Raw genomic sequence first — 19799 nt, 5'->3', positions numbered from 1 at the left:
ACGCGTTGGTTATGTGCACATGGCAGGAGGTGCCCGACGCGGCCAGGACCCCAGCGCGTGGAGTCTGGTCCCCGGGGGGCGTGGGCACCTGCGCGGGGTGCAGGTGGCGCGGGGCGGGTCCTGGCAGGACCCCACTCACTGGGGAAGCAGCGCTGCTGGGCGCCACGCTGTGCCCAGGCTCTGTACCCACACGCCCAGATGGGTGGGTTGGTTTTTTGAAAGAAATAGTAACATAAAATACAAGGGGAAAACGCACACGTAGCGAGGGAAAACCCTGACGGAACAGCTTTGAGAACTAGTGGAGTGGTCACCAGGGACTCCCCGGGGCGTGGCGTCCAGGGCTCCCGTGTGGCCTGGGACCTGGGCGCCGACGGCTCCGTGCGCATCTCCAGAGCGGGTCTGGGCCTGGGGCAGGAGGGGGCGTCCGGCGGCTGGGGGCTGGCGCTGGGGCCAAGGCCCTTCCTGGCATTGGGCCCTTTAACCCAGCCCCTCACCAAGGCCAGTCTGGGGGCCCAGGAGCCTAGGGCCGTTCTGGGCTGCAGGGGGAGCGCCTGGGGCGCCCTGCCTGGCTGTGCACCTGATTTCCGTCCATCATAGGTTCACCGTGACCAGAGTACCTCCATGCCAGGAGCAGCCACTCGACCAAGGCCGAGCGCTCCAGCGATGCCCTGGGGTGGGGGTTCACCCCTGGACCTCCCCAACAATAGGAAGAACGGGGGCATGACCCTGAAGCTGGCAGGGTGGAGGCTGGCCCGGTGGAGGCCTGGGAGGAGGACGGAGAGGAGGGGATGGCGGGGAGGGGACTGACTTCATGATTCAAGGCAAAAGGTGAAGTGTCCTGCTGTCTCTGTGCCGTGCTGCACTCGGTCCCGGGCCCCAGGCAGCCGAGCTGGGCCCCCAGGCAGCCTAGCCGGGCCCCAGGCAGCCGAGCCGGGCCCCAGGCAGCCGAGCCGGGCCCCAGGCAGCCCAGCCGGGCCCCCAGGCTACCTCGCTGTGCTCTTGCTGTGACCCCCCTCTCCGAGTGCCCCGGTTCACCGTGAGGAGTCGCACAGCTCTGCCCATCCATGCGTCCCTGGCTCCGCTCTATGCGGGCCCCAAAGCTGGCAGGAAACCTTCCAGAGCCTGTCAGGCTGGGAGCCGTCCTGGAGGGGCTGAGGGCGCCTCCTACTGGCAGCCTGCGGAACTGCAGGAACAGGGCTCCTTTGCCCACCACACTACCTGGGGAAAACTAGAGGAGCTCCAGTGGTACAGAAAGGGGGTTTTGAGAGCCAGTGACTGCCGCTTAGCTTAACAGTTAAACGTGCCCCGAATGCAAAGGGCTACCTGGAGAGGTATTTACAGGATCTGCAGTTTAACAGGAAGAGGAGCACTGGAGGGCACCGGAGGGTGGCGTTGGGTGGGTCTGGCTTACGGGACTCTGGGAAGCCCCTGGCAAGAACAGGAGCCACAGGGCAGAGGCTGCGGACCTAGGGCCTGGCCAGCCCGGCAGCCTCACCCCACGCTCCGGACAGAGTGGCCTCGGCTGGGAGAAGTCAGGCCTCAGCTGGGCAGCAGGGCAGCGTGAGCGGGGTCCAGGGCCAGAGGCAGGGACGGGACATCAGTGGCACCATGGGCCTGGTCCGGGTGGGCAGTCAGGAGCGGCTGGGGCTGACGGAGGGAGTGTCCGCTCCCTGGGCGGGCACGGCGGGAGGAGGCGGCCTTCTCGAGGGCTCGGCGGGGCCTCCCAGCCGCACCTGGGCTCCTTCGTCCTCCGCGGGGAGACAGTGGTCCGGGCATCAGCTGACCAGGTAGCTGTGCATCTCCCGAGAGTTGATGCTCAGGACCACGCCTGAGTGGTTGCCTAGGCAACAGAAGATGCGTGGCTGTGAGCACCTTCTGCCATGTGGGGACGGCGTGAGGCAGGCTGTGGGGGGACCCGCGTGGAAGCGGTGAGTCGTGGACACCCGCGGAGGCATTGGCTGTGTGGGGTGCATCCTCCGTGACCGTGTGGGGGGGGGGTGCAGTGCTGTGGGAGCAGTGGCCCGGGCGCAGAGGTGAGGCCACACTGACCTGAACGGGAGCCCGAAGGCATCCGCAGCAGGGGCACGCGGGAGGGGCTGACACCCGGCCCCCTCCTGGCAGCAGCTGCTGCTGCTGGGGGGTCTGGCATGGTGAGGACTGGGCGGAGCCAGAGAGAGGGGGCGTGGTCGTGTCAGCCCGAGACCGGGGCAGGGTGAGGCCGGGCCCGGGGCTGCCCACGGAAACTGCCTCCCTGCCGCCTCCCCAGCTACCCTGTCCCGCAGCGTGGCCGGCAGCCGGGGTGGACCGCCGACGGGGACAGGGTAGGGCCTAACCAGGCGAGGTTGTGTCCGGCTAGAGCAGCCTCACTCGGAGGAGTGATGCAGGGCCCTGCCCGGCTGTCCGGCCCCGGCCCCGTCTCTGTGAGCATGGCGGGGTGCGGAGGCTGTGCGGCGCACAGAGCTGCGGGCTGTGTGCGAGGTACTCGGGGAGCAGTATTTTTGCTGGCAGTGGTCTTCATCCCCCCTCTGGGGCTGCCTGGTCTGGCAAGTCCCCGGGCACTGATTCCATCAGAGGCCCCGGCCTCCCTGCTCCAGGCAGACACAGGGGTCCCACAGCAGGGCGGGCCGGGTCCTGTGGCCCTGGAACCCCAGGGAGTTGGGGGTGTGCCCTGCGGAGCCTGCGCAGGCCACGTGTCCCAGCACCTACCCTGGACGGTCCCCTGCGTGTCCTCACTGTGGCTCACGGGACTGGTCATCTCCTGCTCCTTCTCGTTGTGCATCTGGGCGTACACGGTTCTGCCCGGGCGTTTCCTGCAGGGCAGAGGCGGCTCCCAGCTCTTGCGGAGGGCGCGGGCATCCAGCCCTGCAGAGGGCCAGCCCCAGAGCCTGGCTGCCCACACGCCCCTTGGCCAGCACGCCATGGGTGCCCTCGCTGGTCTCTGCAGAGCTGGTGTGGCTGCTCCACTTTGTCTCCCAGTACCCAGGGCAGAGGGGAGAGTGACCCACCCACACCCAAGGTCCAGCCCGGTGCCAAGAGGACCCAGCCAGCCCTGGCCCGCGCTCAGCCTCAGCCAACGCACGCTGGCACGGGAGCTGAGGAACGGGCATGGGGCCCCTGCTTTCCAGCAGTGACCAGGGGGTGGGAGCTGGGCACTAGGACCCCACTTCCTAGGGGCCACAGGGGTCGGGTGGGGGATGAGCGGATTTCCTGCCTGGGCACCTGGCGGAGGTCTGGGTGAGACCCGGTCACAGCGTCCGAGGCCTGGGCGGCTGGGGGAGCTCGCGCCTCAGGGATTGGAAAGCGGGAAAGGCCATGGCCTGCCCCGGGCCCCCAATCTGCCACCTGGAAAACTCAGGCTGTCCTCTGAGGTCCCCTCCTCCGGGGAGTGCCAGGTTAGCTGAGGTTCTGCTATTCTTTCTCAGACCCCTCCTTTGCCCCCTGCCCTCCCCCCCCCTCCCGATCCAGGTAACAAGGGGGACAGGTGTGGACGCGCCCGGCCAGAGCAGCACCGGCCTGTGCCCAGCCATGGGCCGAGGGGCCGGCAGGGAGCGGCGTCCGTTACCCTCTACAAGGACACACGTGCATCGAGGCCAGCAGATGGGGGTCCCCGGGGGGCGCCCAGTGCCTGGGCCCTGGGGGAGGGTGGAGGAGGTGGGCCCTGCTGTGGTGAATGGGGCCCTCAGTGGTCCTTGGGGACCAGCATGGTCGGTCTCCACGCATCATTCTGCTCAGGCCCAGATTCCGGGGACGTCCAGGGCGGCCACCGTGGGCGCCGGCTCGGGGTCTGCATGCCCAGGCCCCCCAGGCCCCCGGCCTCACCTCAGCACCCCCATCTGAACACCTGGGGCCCCGTGTGGCGCCCAGCCGGAGAGGCTGGCACAGCAGGGCTGGGAAGCGGTGCTGTCCCCTGCTCGCTGGGCCTGCGACCCGCACCCAGCCTCGCTGGCTGGGCCTCCCTTGCCCGCAGCTCCCCAAGGCCCGCACAGGAGGGGCTCCCGTGTGGAGGGTGGTGACCGTCTGTCCCTGGGGACCCCGGGTGACAGTGCCAGCAAGGGAACCAGTGCTGTGTCCTCCCCCCCCCCCCCCGCGACCCCACCAGGAGCCGCGGCCTCTGCCCGCCCCGCGTCCAGGCCGCGCAGAGATGGGGAGGCGGCCTTGCCTTTTGAACTTGTAGAGGATGAACACCACCACCGCCAGCAGCCCGACCACGAAGAGCACCGCCGCCGCCCAGTAGCCGCCGCCGCCCAGCCGCTGGGGACCTGCAAGGAGAACAGGAGGGGACAGCCATGGCAGGACTGGTCAGTGGGGACAGTGGGGACAGTGAGGACAGTGGGGACAGTGAGGACAGTGGGGACAGTGAGGGACAGTGAGGACAGTGAGGACAGTGAGGGCAGTGAGGACAGTGAGGGACAGGAGGGACAGTGAGGACAGTGAGGGACAGTGAGGACAGTGAGGACAGTGAGGGACAGTGAGGGACAGGGGGACAGTGAGGACAGTGAGGGACAGTGAGGGACAGTGAGGACAGTGAGGGACAGTGAGGACAGTGAGGGACAGTGAGGGACAGTGAGGACAGTGAGGACAGTGAGGGACAGTGAGGACAGTGAGGACAGTGAGGGACAGTGAGGGACAGTGAGGACAGTGAGGACAGTGAGGGACAGTGAGGGACAGGGGGACAGTGAGGACAGTGAGGGACAGTGAGGGACAGTGAGGACAGTGAGGGACTGTGAGGGACAGTGAGGGCAGTGGGGACAGTGAGGACAGTGAGGGACAGTGAGGGACAGGGGGACAGTGAGGACAGTGAGGGACAGTGAGGGACAGTGAGGGACAGGGGGGACAGTGAGGACAGTGAGGGACAGTGAGGGCAGTGAGGACAGTGAGGGACAGTGAGGGACAGTGAGGACAGTGAGGGACAGTGAGGGACAGTGAGGGACAGTGAGTACAGTGAGGGACAGTGAGGGCAGTGAGTACAGTGAGGACAGTGAGGACAGTGAGGGGCAGTGAGGACGGTGAGGGACAGTGAGGGCAGTGAGGGACAGTGAGGACAGTGAGGACAGTGAGGGACAGTGAGGACAGTGAGTACAGTGAGGACAGTGAGGACAGTGAGGGACAGTGAGGACAGTGAGGACAGTGAGAGACAGTGAGGACAGTGAGTACAGTGAGGGACAGTGAGGACAGTGAGGACAGTGAGGACAGTGAGTACAGTGAGGGACAGTGAGGGACAGTGAGGACAGTGAGGACAGTGAGGGACAGTGAGGGACAGTGAGGACAGTGAGGGACAGTGAGGACAGTGAGGACAGTGAGGGGCAGTGAGGGCAGTGAGGACAGTGAGGACAGTGAGGACAGTGAGGGACAGTGAGGGACAGTGAGGACAGTGAGGGACAGTGAGGGACAGTGAGGGACAGTGAGGACAGTGAGGACAGTGAGGGACAGTGAGGGACAGTGAGGGCAGTGAGGACAGTGAGGGACAGTGAGGACAGTGAGGGACAGTGGGGACAGTGGGGACAGTGGGGACAGTGAGGACAGTGAGGACAGTGAGGACAGTGAGGACAGTGAGGGACAGTGAGTACAGTGAGGGACAGTGAGGACAGTGAGGACAGTGAGGGACAGTGAGGGACAGTGAGGACAGTGAGGACAGTGAGGGACAGTGAGGGACAGTGAGGGCAGTGAGGACAGTGAGGGGCAGTGAGGACAGTGAGGACAGTGAGGGACAGTGAGGACAGTGAGGACAGTGAGGACAGTGAGGACAGTGAGGGACAGTGAGGACAGTGAGGACAGTGAGGGACAGTGAGGGACAGTGAGGACAGTGAGGACAGTGAGGGACAGTGAGGGACAGTGAGGACAGTGAGGACAGTGAGGGACAGTGAGGGACAGTGAGGGCAGTGAGGACAGTGAGGGACAGTGAGGACAGTGAGGGACAGTGAGGACAGTGGGGACAGTGGGGACAGTGGGGACAGTGAGGACAGTGAGGACAGTGAGGGACAGTGAGTACAGTGAGGGACAGTGAGGACAGTGAGGACAGTGAGGGACAGTGAGGACAGTGAGGACAGTGAGGGCAGTGAGGACAGTGAGGACAGTGAGGACAGTGAGGGACAGTGAGGGACAGTGAGGACAGTGAGGACAGTGAGGGACAGTGAGGACAGTGAGGACAGTGAGGACAGTGAGGGACAGTGAGGGACAGTGAGGACAGTGAGGGACAGTGGGGACAGTGAGGGACAGTGGGGACAGTGAGGGACAGTGAGGACAGTGAGGACAGTGAGGGACAGTGGGGACAGTGAGGACAGTGAGGGACAGTGAGGACAGTGAGGGACAGTGAGGGACAGTGAGGGACAGGGGGGACAGTGAGGGACAGGGGGGACAGTGAGGGACAGTGAGGACAGTGAGGACAGTGAGGGACAGTGAGGGACAGTGAGTACAGTGAGTACAGTGAGGACAGTGAGGGCAGTGAGTACAGTGAGGACAGTGAGGGACAGGGGGGACAGTGAGGGACAGTGAGGGCAGTGAGGGACAGTGGGGACAGTGAGGGACAGTGAGGACAGTGAGGACAGTGAGGACAGTGAGGGACAGTGAGGGACAGTGAGGACAGTGAGGACAGTGAGGGACAGTGAGGGACAGTGAGGACAGTGAGGGACAGTGAGTACAGTGAGGACAGTGAGGACAGTGAGGACAGTGAGGGACAGTGAGGGACAGGGGGGACAGTGAGGACAGTGGGGGCAGTGGGGACAGTGAGGACAGTGAGGGACAGTGAGGACAGTGAGGGACAGTGAGGACAGTGAGGACAGTGAGGGACAGGGGGGACAGTGAGGACAGTGATGGCAGTGGGGACAGTGAAGACAGTGAGGACAGTTAGGGACAGTGAGGGACAGTGAGGGACAGTGAGGGACAGTGAGGGACAGTGAGGACAGTGAGGGCAGTCAGGGACAGTGAGGACAGTGAGGGCAGTCAGGGACAGTGGGGACAGTGGGGACAGTGAGGGACAGTGAGAGACAGTGAGGGACAGTGAGGGACAGTGGGGACAGTGGGGACAGTGAGGACAGTGAGAGACAGTGAGGGACAGTGAGTACAGTGAGGACAGTGAGGACAGTGAGGACAGTGGGGACAGTGGGGACAGTGAGAGACAGTGAGGGACAGTGAGGGACAGTGAGGGACAGTGAGGACAGTGAGGGCAGTGAGGGCAGTCAGGGACAGTGAGGACAGTGAGGACAGTGAGGGACAGTGAGGACAGTGAGGGACAGTGGGGACAGTGAGGGACAGTGAGGACAGTGAGGACAGTGAGGACAGTGAGGGCAGTCAGGGACAGTGAGGGACAGTGGGGACAGTGGGGACAGTGAGGGACAGTGGGGACAGTGGGGACAGTCAGGGACAGAGCAGGGCAGCCGGAGCAGGGGTCCCAGCTCTGGAGAGGCTGCTGCATGTCATCTAGCCTGTGCCCGCTCGGGTGGGGAAATGCACCCTCGCAGCCGGGGAGGCACCAGGATGCTCCTCTCGGGCCGGTCCTGCAGCTGCTGACCTGCTGGGAGCATGGGCGGAGCCTACTCCTGCAGCGCACCCGGCTCCCCCCCCCTTCGTGCGCATGCCCGGGGTGAGCTGCCTGGGCTCCCTGTGGAGGTGGGCACTATAGGGAAGTGGCCATGGGGACCAGCAGCAGGGGTCATCTGGAGGGGAGGTCAAGCCCCGCAGGTCTGGCCAGAAAGCCATGAGTCTAATTGGAGACCGTCCACCAGAGGGTCGCCCAGCGGGTGACGGAGGGCCACCCATGGGGCCTCAGGGCCTGGGTGCCTGCCCAGCCTGCCCCCCGGCCCAGCCAGGCCTCCCACCTGAGTCTGTCCCCCCCAGGCCCAGCCAGGCTTCTCACCTGAGTCTGTCTCCCGCAGGGCCACCAGGACCCGCAGCCCGCCTCGCACGGGGAAGCTGATCTTGTGAGCACCGAGCACCTGCTGGATGGCTGCGACTCTCTGAAAGGGGAAGGGAGGGGCGCTCAGCCCGGGAGGGGGGCGCTCAGGCCGGGAGGGGGGGCGCTCAGGCCGGGAGGGGGGCGCTCAGGCCGGGAGGGGGGCGGCAGCCCGGGAGGGGGGTGCTCAGGCCGGGAGGGGGGCGCTCAGGCCAGGAGGGGGGCACTCAGGCCGGGAGGGGGGTGCTCAGGCCAGAGCAGGGGAGGGGTGCTCAGGCCAGAGGGGGGGGGTCAGAGCCCTGACCCCTCCAGAGGTCAAGGGCTGGAGAGGGCCACGACCTTCCCGGCCTCAGTGTCCTCGTGAATGGGAAGGGAAGCTGCCTGTCACCATGAGGATGGGCAGGACACGGCTGGCCCAGGTGTGTGTGTGCACGTGTGTGTGTGTGTGTGCGTGTGTGTGCGTTTGTGTGTGTGTGTGCACGCATGTGTGTGCGTGTGTGTACATGTGTGGTGTGTGCATGTGTTTGTGTGTGGTGTGCGTGCGTGTGGCATGTGTGTGTGTGTGGTGTGCATGTGTGTGCGTGTGTGTGTGCATGTGTGGTGTGTGCGCGCGTGTGTGTTGTACGTGTGTGTGCATGTGTGGTGTGCGTGTGTATGTGTGTGTTGTGCGTGTGTGCATGTGTGTGGTGTGCATGTGTGTGCGTGTGTGTGCATGTGTACGTGCGCGTGGTGTGCGTGTGTGCGTGCGTGTGCATGTGTGGTGTGTGCATGTGTGTGTGTGTGGTGTGCATGTGTGCGTGTGTGTGCATGTGTGGTGTGTGCGCATGTGTGTGTTGTACGTGTGTGCATGTGTGGTGGGCGTGTGTATGTGTGTGTTGTGCGTGTGTGCATGTGTGTGTTGTGCGTGTGTGCATGTGTGTGGTGTGCATGTGTGTGCGTGCGCGTGGTGTGCGTGTGTGTGTGCGTGTGCATGTGTGTGTGTGGTGTGCATGTGTGTGCGTGTGTGTGCATGTGTGGTGTGCGCGCGCGTGTGCGTGTGTATGTGTGTGGTGTGCATGTGTGTGCGTGCGCGTGGTGTGCGTGTGTGCGTGTGTGTGCATGTGTGGTGTGCGCGCGTGTGTGCGTGTGTGCGCGCGTGTGCATGTGTGTGGTGTGCATGTGTGCGTGTGCGTGTGTACACTCCACACCCTGCCCGCTCCGTCATCCTGCAGGGTAGCCGCTGGCTGTGAGGCAGCATGGTTGTGGCTCCCGTGGCGAGGGGTTTCGGCTGACGGGCCGCGCGTGTCTCCACTTGGGCCGCCGCCTGCTTTCCAATTGGGTTATTTCGTGGCTGCCTTCGAGCTGGGGTCCTGGCCTCTGACGTGGCTCTGAGTTGGATGTGGGGCCCGCCGATCCCCTCCCCTTGTTGGAGCCTGGCTGCGCAGCTTCTTGGTTTGATGGAACTGCGAGTATCCCTGTGTGCTGGGGTCACCGTGTGGCAGGGTCCCGTGTCCTGTGTGCTGAGGTCCCCGTGTGCCGGGGTCCCGTGTGCTGGGGTGCCCTGTCCCGTGTGCCGGGGTCCCCGTGTGCCGGGGTCCTGTGTGCCGGGGTCACCGTGTGCCAGGTTCCCGTGTCCCATGTGCCGGTGTCCTCGTATGGCGTTATTTCCGGTGTGGGCACTTGGTGCTGTGTGCGCCGCGGTGGTGCCTGTCCTTGGCGGCTGTCGGAGGCTGTGTGGCTGACTGGCCGGGGCGCTGCTGGACTGCTGTCGTCCCCAGGGTGTGCCAGGATCTCGGCAGTGTCTGGATCCGCTGCCTTTTGACTTTGGCCGCCCTGTTGGGGCTCGGGCCCTTGGTGCTGCCACGGTGTGGACGCTGGCCGGTGTGGACGCTGGCCGGTGTGGATGCTGCTGCAGTGTGGATGCTGCTGCAGTGTGGATGCTGCGGTATGGATGTTGCGGTGTGGATTCTGTTTTGGTGTGGATGCTGTGGTGTGGATGCTGAGGTGTGGATGCTGCGGTGTGGATGCTGCCACGGTGTGGATGCTGTGGTGGTGTGGATGCTGCTGCAGTGTGGATGCTGCGGTGTGGATGCTGCTGAGGTGTGAATACTGCCGTGGTGTGGATGCTGGCCGGTGTGGATGCTGTGGTGTGAATGCCGGCTGGTGTGAATGCTGGCCGGTGTAGATGCTGCAATGTGGATGCTGCCACGGTGTGGATGCTGCCGTGGTGTGGATGCCGTGGTGTGGATGCTGTGGTGTGGATTCTGGCCGTCGTGGATGCTGGCCAGTGTGAATGCTGGCCGGTGTGGACGCTGGCCGGTGTGGATGCTGCCGAGGTGTGGACGCTGGCTGGTGTGGATTCTGCCGCGGTGTGGATGCTGCAGTGTGGATGCTGGCCGGTGTGGATGCTGCGGTGTGGATGCTGCCATGGTATGGATGCTGCGGTGTGGATGCTGGCCGGTGTGGATGCTGCGGTGTGGATTCTGGCCATTGTGGATGCTGGCCGGTGTGGACGCTGGCCGGTGTGGTGGACGCTGGCCGGTGTGGACGCTGTGTGGACGCTGGCCGGTGTGGTGGACGCTGGCCGGTGTGGATGCTGTGTGGACGCTGGCTGGTGTGGTGGACGCTGGCCAGTGTGGACGCTGTGTGGACGCTGGCCGGTGTGGACGCTGGCCGGTGTGGACGCTGGCCGGTGTGGATGCTGTGGTGTGGATGCTGCGGTGTGGATGCTGGCCGGTGTGGACGCTGGCCGGTGTGGACGCTGTGTGGACGCTGGCCGGTGTGGATGCTGGCCAGTGTGAATGCTGGCTGGTGTGAATGCTGGCCGGTGTAGATGCTGCGATGTGGATGCTGCCACGGTGTGGATGCTGCCGTGGTGTGGATGCCATGGTGTGGATGCTGTGGTGTGGATTCTGGCCGTCGTGGATGCTGACCAGTGTGAATGCTGGCCGGTGTGGACGCTGGCCGGTGTGGATGCTGCCGAGGTGTGGACGCTGGCCGGTGTGGATTCTGCCGCGGTGTGGATGCTGCAGTGTGGATGCTGGCCGGTGTGGATGCTGCGGTGTGGATGCTGCCATGGTATGGATGCTGCAGTGTGGATGCTGGCCGGTGTGGATGCTGCGGTGTGGATTCTGGCCATTGTGGATGCTGGCCGGTGTGGACGCTGGCCGGTGTGGACGCTGGCCGGTGTGGACGCTGGCCGGTGTGGTGGACGCTGGCCGATGTGGACGCTGTGTGGACGCTGGCCGGTGTGGTGGACGCTGGCCGGTGTGGACGCTGTGTGGACGCTGGCCGGTGTGGATGCTGTGTGGACGCTGGCTGGTGTGGTGGACGCTGGCCAGTGTGGACGCTGTGTGGACGCTGGCCGGTGTGGACGCTGGCCGGTGTGGATGCTGGCCGGTGTGGTGGACGCTGGCCAGTGTGGACGCTGGCCGAGGCTGAGCTCCGGCTCCCACTGTCTTCCCTGCCATACTCACCTGGGCTTCCCAGCATTCCTAGTGGTTTCAGTGGCGGCCACGTGACCATCCCCAGCCAATGGTGTAGAAGACCATCCCACGGCCTCTCCTCCCCCTCCCTAATCCCCCATCAGACCACAGCGGGGTGGACAGGAGCCTCCACGGGGTGTGTCAGTGTCCTTGTTTGTGGGTGTGACCCCACGCCGGGCGGCGAGGGACCTGCGTGCCCAGGGCCGCGGGACTTGCCTTGTCACTGGAGAGGCTTCTCTTCCTCGTGGGCCGGGGAGGGGGCAGCAGCACGTACAGGTCGGCCAGGGTGGGCAGCCCGGGCTTCACCACGGTCAGCAGCAGCTCCTCGGGGATGCTGGTCTCCTGCGGGGACAGAGGGATGCGTGCACGTGTCCTCACGGCACCCCCTGTCCCAGGGCCTCGAACACGGGTTCCTAAGTCCTGCTCGGCTGCCCTCATCCCCTGCACGCCACACGGCAGCCCCCGAGCCCTCACAGGCATGGCCTCCACGGGCCTCCCTCTCCAGACCTGCCCCTCCCGCCCTGCCCCTCCATACGCTGCCCGTGCTGAGCTCCTACTGCACCTCCTATGCCCAGAACAACTGCACCAGCATCATTCACAGGATGAGAACCATGGTCGGGGTGGGGCCCAGCCTACACACCCTTGGGGGACCGGGAGGACTGACCCCTCTCCACCCCGCTGCCCTGCCCCCGTCTGGTGGCTGTGAGGCTCCTGGGCGACTCTACTCCGGCCTTCCCTGTCTCCAGGCTCTGGCTCAGGGGAGGTTTAGTCGGTAGGTTGAGATGGCTGTAAGGGCATGTCGGACCGTGGAGGACCACGGTGGCGTGAACAGCCGGTGCTCTGGATGGGCTGTCTTCCTTTAGAGGCGACGCTCCGGGCTCGGTGCCCCAGACGCCCTGGTGGCGGGCCCCGGGCTCGGTGCCACGGACGCCCCTGCTGCAGGCCCCAGCGGCGGGCCCCGGGGAGACGGATACCTTGGAGAGCATCCGGGTGACCACCAGGCCCACGTCCTCCCGCCACTCGGGGGTGTTGGGGTTGTAGCTGTCCAGGTCCTGGGAGAACTGCAGGGACACCACCTGGAACTGATCTGGAAAGAGGCAGGGGTGGGGCTCCGGTCAGTCCTGGCCTGAGGCTCTGGCCCCGCCAGGACGGGCCTGGGTGCAGGCCTCCGCGGCCCTCCGCGGCAGCTCGGGGCAGCAGGGCCGGCTCAGCGTTTGGAGATGAAGCGTCCTCCCGGGGCACGGCGGGGCGGGCGGGCTGCTCACCAGGGCCGCCAGAGGCGGTTACCGTGACCCTACAGTGGAATGGGGGTGGGGGAGCCTGGTCTAGGGGCGCAGACGCAGCCCACAGGGTGCAGACGCCACCTGCTGGCCTCGTTCCTTCTGCTTGGTGGACTGCAACTGGACCGGCCCCCATCTTAAGAGTCCACGGCTCAGAGCTCTCAGGTTGAGGCGACAGGAGCCCCAGAGCTGACCGTGACCCCCCTGCTGGCCTCTGGGCCTCCGTGCCCACCCTGTGAAGGGGGAGGACCCAAGGGACCATGTGCGTGAACTGCGCAGTGTGACTGGGTACGCGCGGGCGTGGCCACAGCAGCCGCGCTCTGCAGGGCGGACACGGTGCGGGCGCCAGGGCCGGGCACTCACCCAGCACGCGGACGACCCTGGAGTCCTGCAGCACGGAGCTCCCGCACGCGGCCTGCACCGTCACACGCACCTCCCCCGCCTCTGCGAAGCGCGTGGCCACCCGGTTCTCCAGGGAGATCAGGGGCTGCGGGCACAGGGGGCTCAGGGCTGGCAGGGGCTGCCGTGGCCACCAGGGGCAGTGCCAGCCCTGCGGCCGGCACGTCTGGTAGGCTTCTCAAGAGCGCCTGATTCAGAGGAGGGGAAGGGAGGGAGGGAGGAAGCAGGGAGGAAGGGAGGGAGGGAAGGAGAGAGGGAGGGAAGGGAAGAAGGAAGGAAAGAGAAAAGGAAGGAAGAAGGAAGGAAAGGGAGGGAGAGAAGGAGGGAACAAGGGAAGGAGCAAAGAAAAGAGGGAGGGAGGGAGGGAGGGAGGGCGGGAAGGCAGGAGGGCGGGAGGGAGGGCAGGCATCCTTGCTCTGAGTCTTGAGGCCCAACCTGAGGACAGTCGGCCTTGTCCTCTTGCCTGGCGCTCTCTGTCTCTCCCCCTCCCTCCCTCCCTCTCCCTCTCTCCCTCCCTCCCTCTCTCTCCCTCTCTCTCCCTCTCTCCCTCTCTCTCCCTCTCTCCCTTTCCCTCTCTCTCCCTCTCTCCCTTTCCCTCTCTCTCCTTCTCTCCCTCTCTCTCCCTCTCTCCCTCTCTCCCTCCCTCCCTCCCTCTCCCTCTCCCTCTCCCTCTCTCTCCCCCCTCTCCCTCTCCCTCTCCCTCTCTCTCCCCCCTCTCTCTCTCCCTCTCTCTTTCCCTCTCTCTCCCTCCCTCTCCCTCTCCCTCTCTCTCCCTCCCTCTCCCTCTCCCTGTCTCTCTCTCTCTCTCCCTTTTTCACTGTCTATGGCTGTTTTCACAGCATAGCCAGGCCTCTCAGTGAGGCCCCCGGGGTCTCCGTCAGCTCCTCCCTTGGGGTGCCCTGCATGACTGCTCCCCATAGACGGCCCCTCCCCCGCCTCCTCCCCAGCCTCCTCCCCAGCCCCCTCCCGGCACCCCAGATACCTTGCCAACCACTTCGTGGCCCTGGTCACACTCCGCTCAGGCTGGCCACCTTGTTCTACCTCTTTCCCCGGGGAGGCAGGGACCCGTCTGATCTACCCTGTGCCCCCAGAACACGTGGACCCCGAACCGATGCCCAGGGAAGCCGGCCCGGCCCCTCGCGGTGACCGGGGAGCGGCAGGGATGGTGCCCGCCGGGGGCTCCGTGGGACAGCGCCCGGATGGGGTGGGAGGCGGCAGGCGGGGTGCACCTGCAGGCTCTGGGCGATCCACCAGTAGAAGACAGTGAGGTTGGGGTTCGGGGGCAGCAGCACGGCCGTGAGGTTCACCTCCTGGTTGACGCCAGTGACAGGGACCACCTCCAGGTAGAGGGCCTGCAGCGGGGCTGCGGGGCGAGGGGGCAGGGTTCAAGGACAGCGGGGCGCCCGCCTTCCACCGTCTAGTCTTTTCTTTGTTGGTCCTGGGGATCAAACCCAGGACGTGGCGCAGGCTGGGCAGGCGCTCTGCGGCCGGGCTGCAGCCCTGCACGCACCTCTCAAAGGGTGCTCTTGGTGACCAAAATCACCCATGTCAGTGAAGCCTTTACCACTGACCCCCCATCACCACCAACACTACCCCTGCCACCACCACCATTACCACCACGACCACCACCATCATCATCATCATCACCACCACCATCACCACCACCATCACCATCATCATCACCAACATGACCACCACCATCACCATCATCACCACCACCACCAACACGACCACCACCATCACCATCATCACCACCACCACCATCATCACCACCACCACCATCATCACCACCACCATCATCACCACCACCACCAACACGACCACCACCATCACCATCATCACCACCACCACCATCATCACCACCACCATCATCACCACCACCACCAACACGACCACCACCATCACCATCATCATCACCACCACCATCATCACCACCATCACCACCACCATCACCACCACCATCACCAACACGACCACCACCATCACCACCACCATCACCAACATGACTACCACCATCACCACCACCAACACGACCACCACCATCACCATCATCACCACCACCACCACCAACACGACCACCACCATCACCATCATCATCACCACCACCATCATCACCACCACCATCACCACCACCACCACCATGACCACCACCATCATCACCACCACCACCACCAACACGACCACCACCATCACCACCATCATCACCACCACCACGACCACCACCACCACCATCATCATCACCACCACCATCATCACCACCACCACCACCACCAACATGACCACCACCACCAACATGACCACCATTACCACCACCACCACCATCACCACCACAACCACCACCACCACCATCACCATCATTACCACCACCATCATCACCACCATCACCACCACCACCACCATCACCATCATCACTACCACCACCACCATCACCACCACCAACACGACCACCATCACCATCATCACCACCACCATCATCACCACCACCACCAACATGACCACCACCACCAACACGACCACCATTACCACCATCACCACCACCACCACCATCACCAACACGACCACCACCATCACCACCACCACCACCAACATGATGACTACCACCAACACGATCACCACCATCACCACCACCATCACCACCACCACCACCATCACCACCACCAACAACAAAACCACCACTATCACCACCATCATCACCACCAACAACACGACCACCACCACCAACATGACCACCATTACCACCATCACCACCACCATCACCACCACCACCATCATCACCACCACCACCACCACCATCATCACCATCACCACCACCATCACCAGACCAGCACCATCACCAGCAGCAATATGCTCACCAACACCGTCACTGCCGTTACCACCACCACTGCTCCCATCGCCCTCACGAAGGCCACCCATGCGGCCCCCCAGTCCTGTCCTGCCCAGACCACTGGTGTGCTGTGTGAGTGCCGGCCTCCCCGCCCATGGCCCGTCATCCCGGGGCTCCCGTGCGCCCCAAGACCAGGCCGGGCTGGCTCCTCAGGGGGACGGACTTACAGTTGACCTGGACAAAGAGCACGGCCTCGTCGTGGCCGGCCGCGTTCTCCGCCCTGACAGACACGCGGTAGACGCCCGGGCTGTCGTAGCGGTGCCGGATGGGCTCCCCGCTCAGCGTGAGGTTCACGTACATGGCCTTGAAGTCGTCCCCGAGGTCCACCTGGTACCTGGTGGTGAGCACGTCGCCCTGCAGGACGGCGGGGCGCTCAGCCGGGGCCTCCCCTGGGCCCGCGGCCCGAGTGGACGAGCGGCACCATGCAGCGCCTTCCAGGGGCACAGCCGTCTTCCACGTCGGAGGGGCCACCTGGCTGTGAGGAGGGCCAGGCGCTGGCGACAGCACAAGGCAGTGCGGGGTCAGAGGGGCCCCGGTGGGGACCCAGTGCCAGAGCGTGTCAAAGAACCCGGGGGAGCACGGCTCTCTCACGGGAGGAGCCCGGGGGGAGCACGGCTCATGGGAGGAGCCCAGGGGAGCACGGCTCTCTCACGGGAGGAGCCCGGGGGGAGCACAGCTCCCGGGAGGAGCCCGGGGAGCACGGCTCTCACACGGGAGGAGCCCGGGGGGAGCACGGCTCACAGGAGGAGCCCGGGGAGCACGGCTCTCACACGGGAGGAGCCCGGGGGGAGCACGGCTCACGGGAGGAGCCCGGGGGGAGCACGGCTCACGGGAGGAGCCCGGGGAGCACGGCTCACGGGAGGAGCCCGGGGAGCACGGCTCTCTCACGGGAGGAGCCCGGGGAGCACGGCTCTCACACGGGAGGAGCCCGGGGAGCACGGCTCTCACATGGGAGGAACCCGGGGAGCACAGCTCTCACACGGGAGGAGCCCGGGGGAGCACGGCTCTCACACGGGAGGACTTCTGCAGTGCCGCCAGGCCTGCGGCCAGCAAGACACAGTGTCCCTCACACAGCGCCGTCCTCGGCTCTCCACTGCCCCCGTGGGGCGCAGGCGGCGCAGGCTTTGCTGGAGGAGCTCCCAGGGCCGAGCCTCCCTGCAGTGCGGCTCACCCCGGGGCTCGCGGTCACCCCCGCCCCCTGAGCCAACCTTAACCCTGCACCCCACCCGGTGAGGACCAGACGCCGCCAGCAAACCCGCTGCCCACGCGCGTCCCACCTGCCGGCCTGCACAGCCGGAGCGACACGCCCACCTGCCTCGCACCTAACCTCTCCACAAGCACAGCACACACGCGCCCCAAACTCATGTGTACTGGAAGCTCCCAGTGGGAGGCTTGGAGACAGGGTCGTGGCTTACAGAGGTAGTTAAAGTGGGGTCACACTGGGGCAGGCAGGGCCAAAAACCAATGGCTAGTGTCCTCCTAAGAGGCGAGAAGCCAGGCACAGGTCCACACACCACTCGGGAGGCTGAGACCTGAGGATCGTGGTCGGAAGCCAGCCCAGGCAGAAATGTTCCCAAAAACATCTCCAATTAACCACCAAATAGCTGGAAGTGGAGCTGAATGAAAAAGCCTAGGGACAACTCCCAGACCCTGAGTTCAAATCCCAGGACATGAGAGAGAGACACACAGACACAGAGACAGGGAAGGGAAGGGGAGGGGAGGGGAGGGGAGGGGAGGGGAGGGGAGGGGAGGGCAGGGCTGTGAACCCCAGCAGGGGGCGGTATGGAGAGGTTGATGGCAGAGCCAGGCAGCCCCAGCCCAGAGCTCTTGAAGCCGGAAGAGGCAGAGCAGCGCTGTGCTCAGAGCCCCGATGGTGGCCCTTTGTGACAGTGACCCGGAACCTAATGTATATGACGCTCCGTTCCCCGGTTTTCTAGGTTTCAGGATCGAGGCTGAGGTTGCTCCTGCCCAGTGCTCCCTTCAAAGGGGAGGAGACTGAGCTGCCTGCCGGGGGCTCACCCTGGCAGCATGCATGTGAGGTTTAAGGAGCACTTCCTGCTGCTTCACGCCGGGCAGCCTTGGGGGAGGGAGGGTCCGCTCACAGGGGTCCCCAGCCACCATGCATCTCCACGGGTTTTCTGGATTCCTGTGTGTGCATGTGTGTGCGCGTGTGTGTGCATGTGTGTGCGCGTGTGTGTGCGTGCGTGCGTGTGCGTGCGTGTATGTGTGTGTGCGCGCGTGTGTGCGCGTGTGTGTGTGCGTGTATGTGTGTGTGTGCGTGTGTGTGCATGTGTGTGCGCATGTGTGTGCGTGTGTGTGTGTGCGTGTGTGTGCGTGTATGTGTGCGTGTATGTGTGTGTGCGTGTGCGTGTGTGCGTGTATGTGTGTGTGTGTGCATGTGTGTGTGCGTGTATGTGTGTGCGTGTGAGTGTGTGTGTGTATGTGTGTGCGTGCACACGCACATGTGTGCCAGTCCTGGGTCCTTTAGCTTTTTTGCTCAACTGGCACTCTACCATTTGAGCCACAGCTCTTCTTTTAGTGTTTTGCTGGCTAACAGAAATGAGCGTCACAGAGTTTCCTGCCTGGTCTGGCTTTGAACTGTGACCCTGGATCTCAGCCTCCCGAGCAGCTGGGCCCACTTGTGACCCCCTGGTCGGTGCCCCCGCCTCAGCCTGCTCCTCCATGCTGCGTGGGGCTAGTTTGAAGTTGATGTCGGCTGTGGGGTGTGGATGAAATGTGTGTGTGTGGGGGGGGGGCTGTGTCCGCCCAGCAGCTGCTCTGCACCTGTGCAGAGGTGAGCAGAGACGCACGTGTGCATGTGCCGCTCCCGGCCCCCCCCATCATCAGCCCTGACTCCCAATCCACCCTTCCCAAGCCAGGGGCGGGTGAGCGTGGCTGTGTGGCTGTAGGTGGCCAGGTTACGGCGGTCTGCGTGTGTGAGTCCGTGTGAACATGTTTTGCACGTGTCTGTGAGTTGGTGCGGAGTGTGTGGTGTGGGTGAACGCGCCGGCCTGCCCCTCTCTCCCCGGAACCCCTTCACAGCCAAAGACAGCAGGTCCCGGTGCCCTGCCCTCCCCGTGAGACCTTCCTTCATTTCGGTGCCGGTGCTGGGGCTTGAACTCGCGGCCTGGGCACTGTCCTTCAGCTTTTTTTTTTTTTCCTCAGGTGGCTGGTGCTCTACTCGAGCCACAGTTTCGTTGGGGATTTTCAGTGGTTACTGGAAGGTAGGGCACATGGACTTTCCTGCCTGGGCTGGCTTCGCACCTCCAGCCCAAGATCTCAGCTTCCTGTGTAGCTGGGATTCCAGGCGTGACCTGAAAGAGCCCTTCCTAAGAGCCTGTCCTCCCCTCGCCACGGACCTCCTCAGGCCTGCCAGGGCTCCTGGTGCAGGGCTGGGGCCTGGGCAGCTGGGGCCCAGGGCCAGGCCTAGAGCTGGCCTTCAGGCCAGTCTGATTGGCTCTGCAGAGGGGAAGCACGTGCCGCATTCTCGGCTCTAGGGGGCAGCAGAGGGCCGTGTTTCAGGGCAGTCTGTCTGGATTCCAGCAGCTGCTGGGTTAGCTGGGGGTCCAGGTCCCCCCAACCCTGTGCCAGGAACGCCGCGCTCCAGGGTGAATCCCAGGCTGTCTGGAACAGCGAGGGGTCCTGGGATGTGGGGAGTCAGAGCCAGGGCACCGCTCAGGTTTGGGGGTACAGACTTGGTCTCTGTCCACTGGAGCCAGAGGCTAGCGATGACCGGGCACACCTCTGTTTCCCCACTTACACGCAGGTTTTTGTGTACGTGCCTGACAGGGCCATCAGCACTTAGCAGGCTGTGTCCTTCCCAGCCTCAGTCTCCCTGTGTGCGGGGGCCAGGGCCCATGGTTCTGGGTTCGAGGGACTCTGTC

At 64.6% G+C, this 19799-nt stretch overlaps 1 protein-coding gene across 1 annotated transcript; it reads right to left on the bottom strand.

Annotated features, from left to right (window-relative positions):
• Positions 1 to 1023: 1023 nt before the first annotated feature.
• LOC122102147 (VPS10 domain-containing receptor SorCS2-like) lies at positions 1024 to 19557 on the bottom strand (the record flags this gene model as incomplete). Its single annotated transcript, XM_042672699.1, has 10 exons — positions 1024 to 1840; positions 2707 to 2810; positions 4160 to 4259; positions 7853 to 7952; positions 11569 to 11694; positions 12327 to 12439; positions 12996 to 13119; positions 14261 to 14394; positions 16083 to 16409; positions 19392 to 19557. Coding segments are annotated over 10 exons (1359 nt in total), but the record flags the coding sequence as incomplete, so codon positions are not given.
• Positions 19558 to 19799: the final 242 nt, after the last annotated feature.

Source organism: Dipodomys spectabilis, unplaced genomic scaffold, assembly GCF_019054845.1.
Source record: "Dipodomys spectabilis isolate Male_0828 unplaced genomic scaffold, ASM1905484v1 ptg000760l, whole genome shotgun sequence".
Classification (NCBI taxonomy): domain Eukaryota; kingdom Metazoa; phylum Chordata; class Mammalia; order Rodentia; family Heteromyidae; genus Dipodomys; species Dipodomys spectabilis.
Note: the sequence above shows the minus strand (reverse complement) of the source record. Positions and strands in the feature narration are given on the sequence as shown.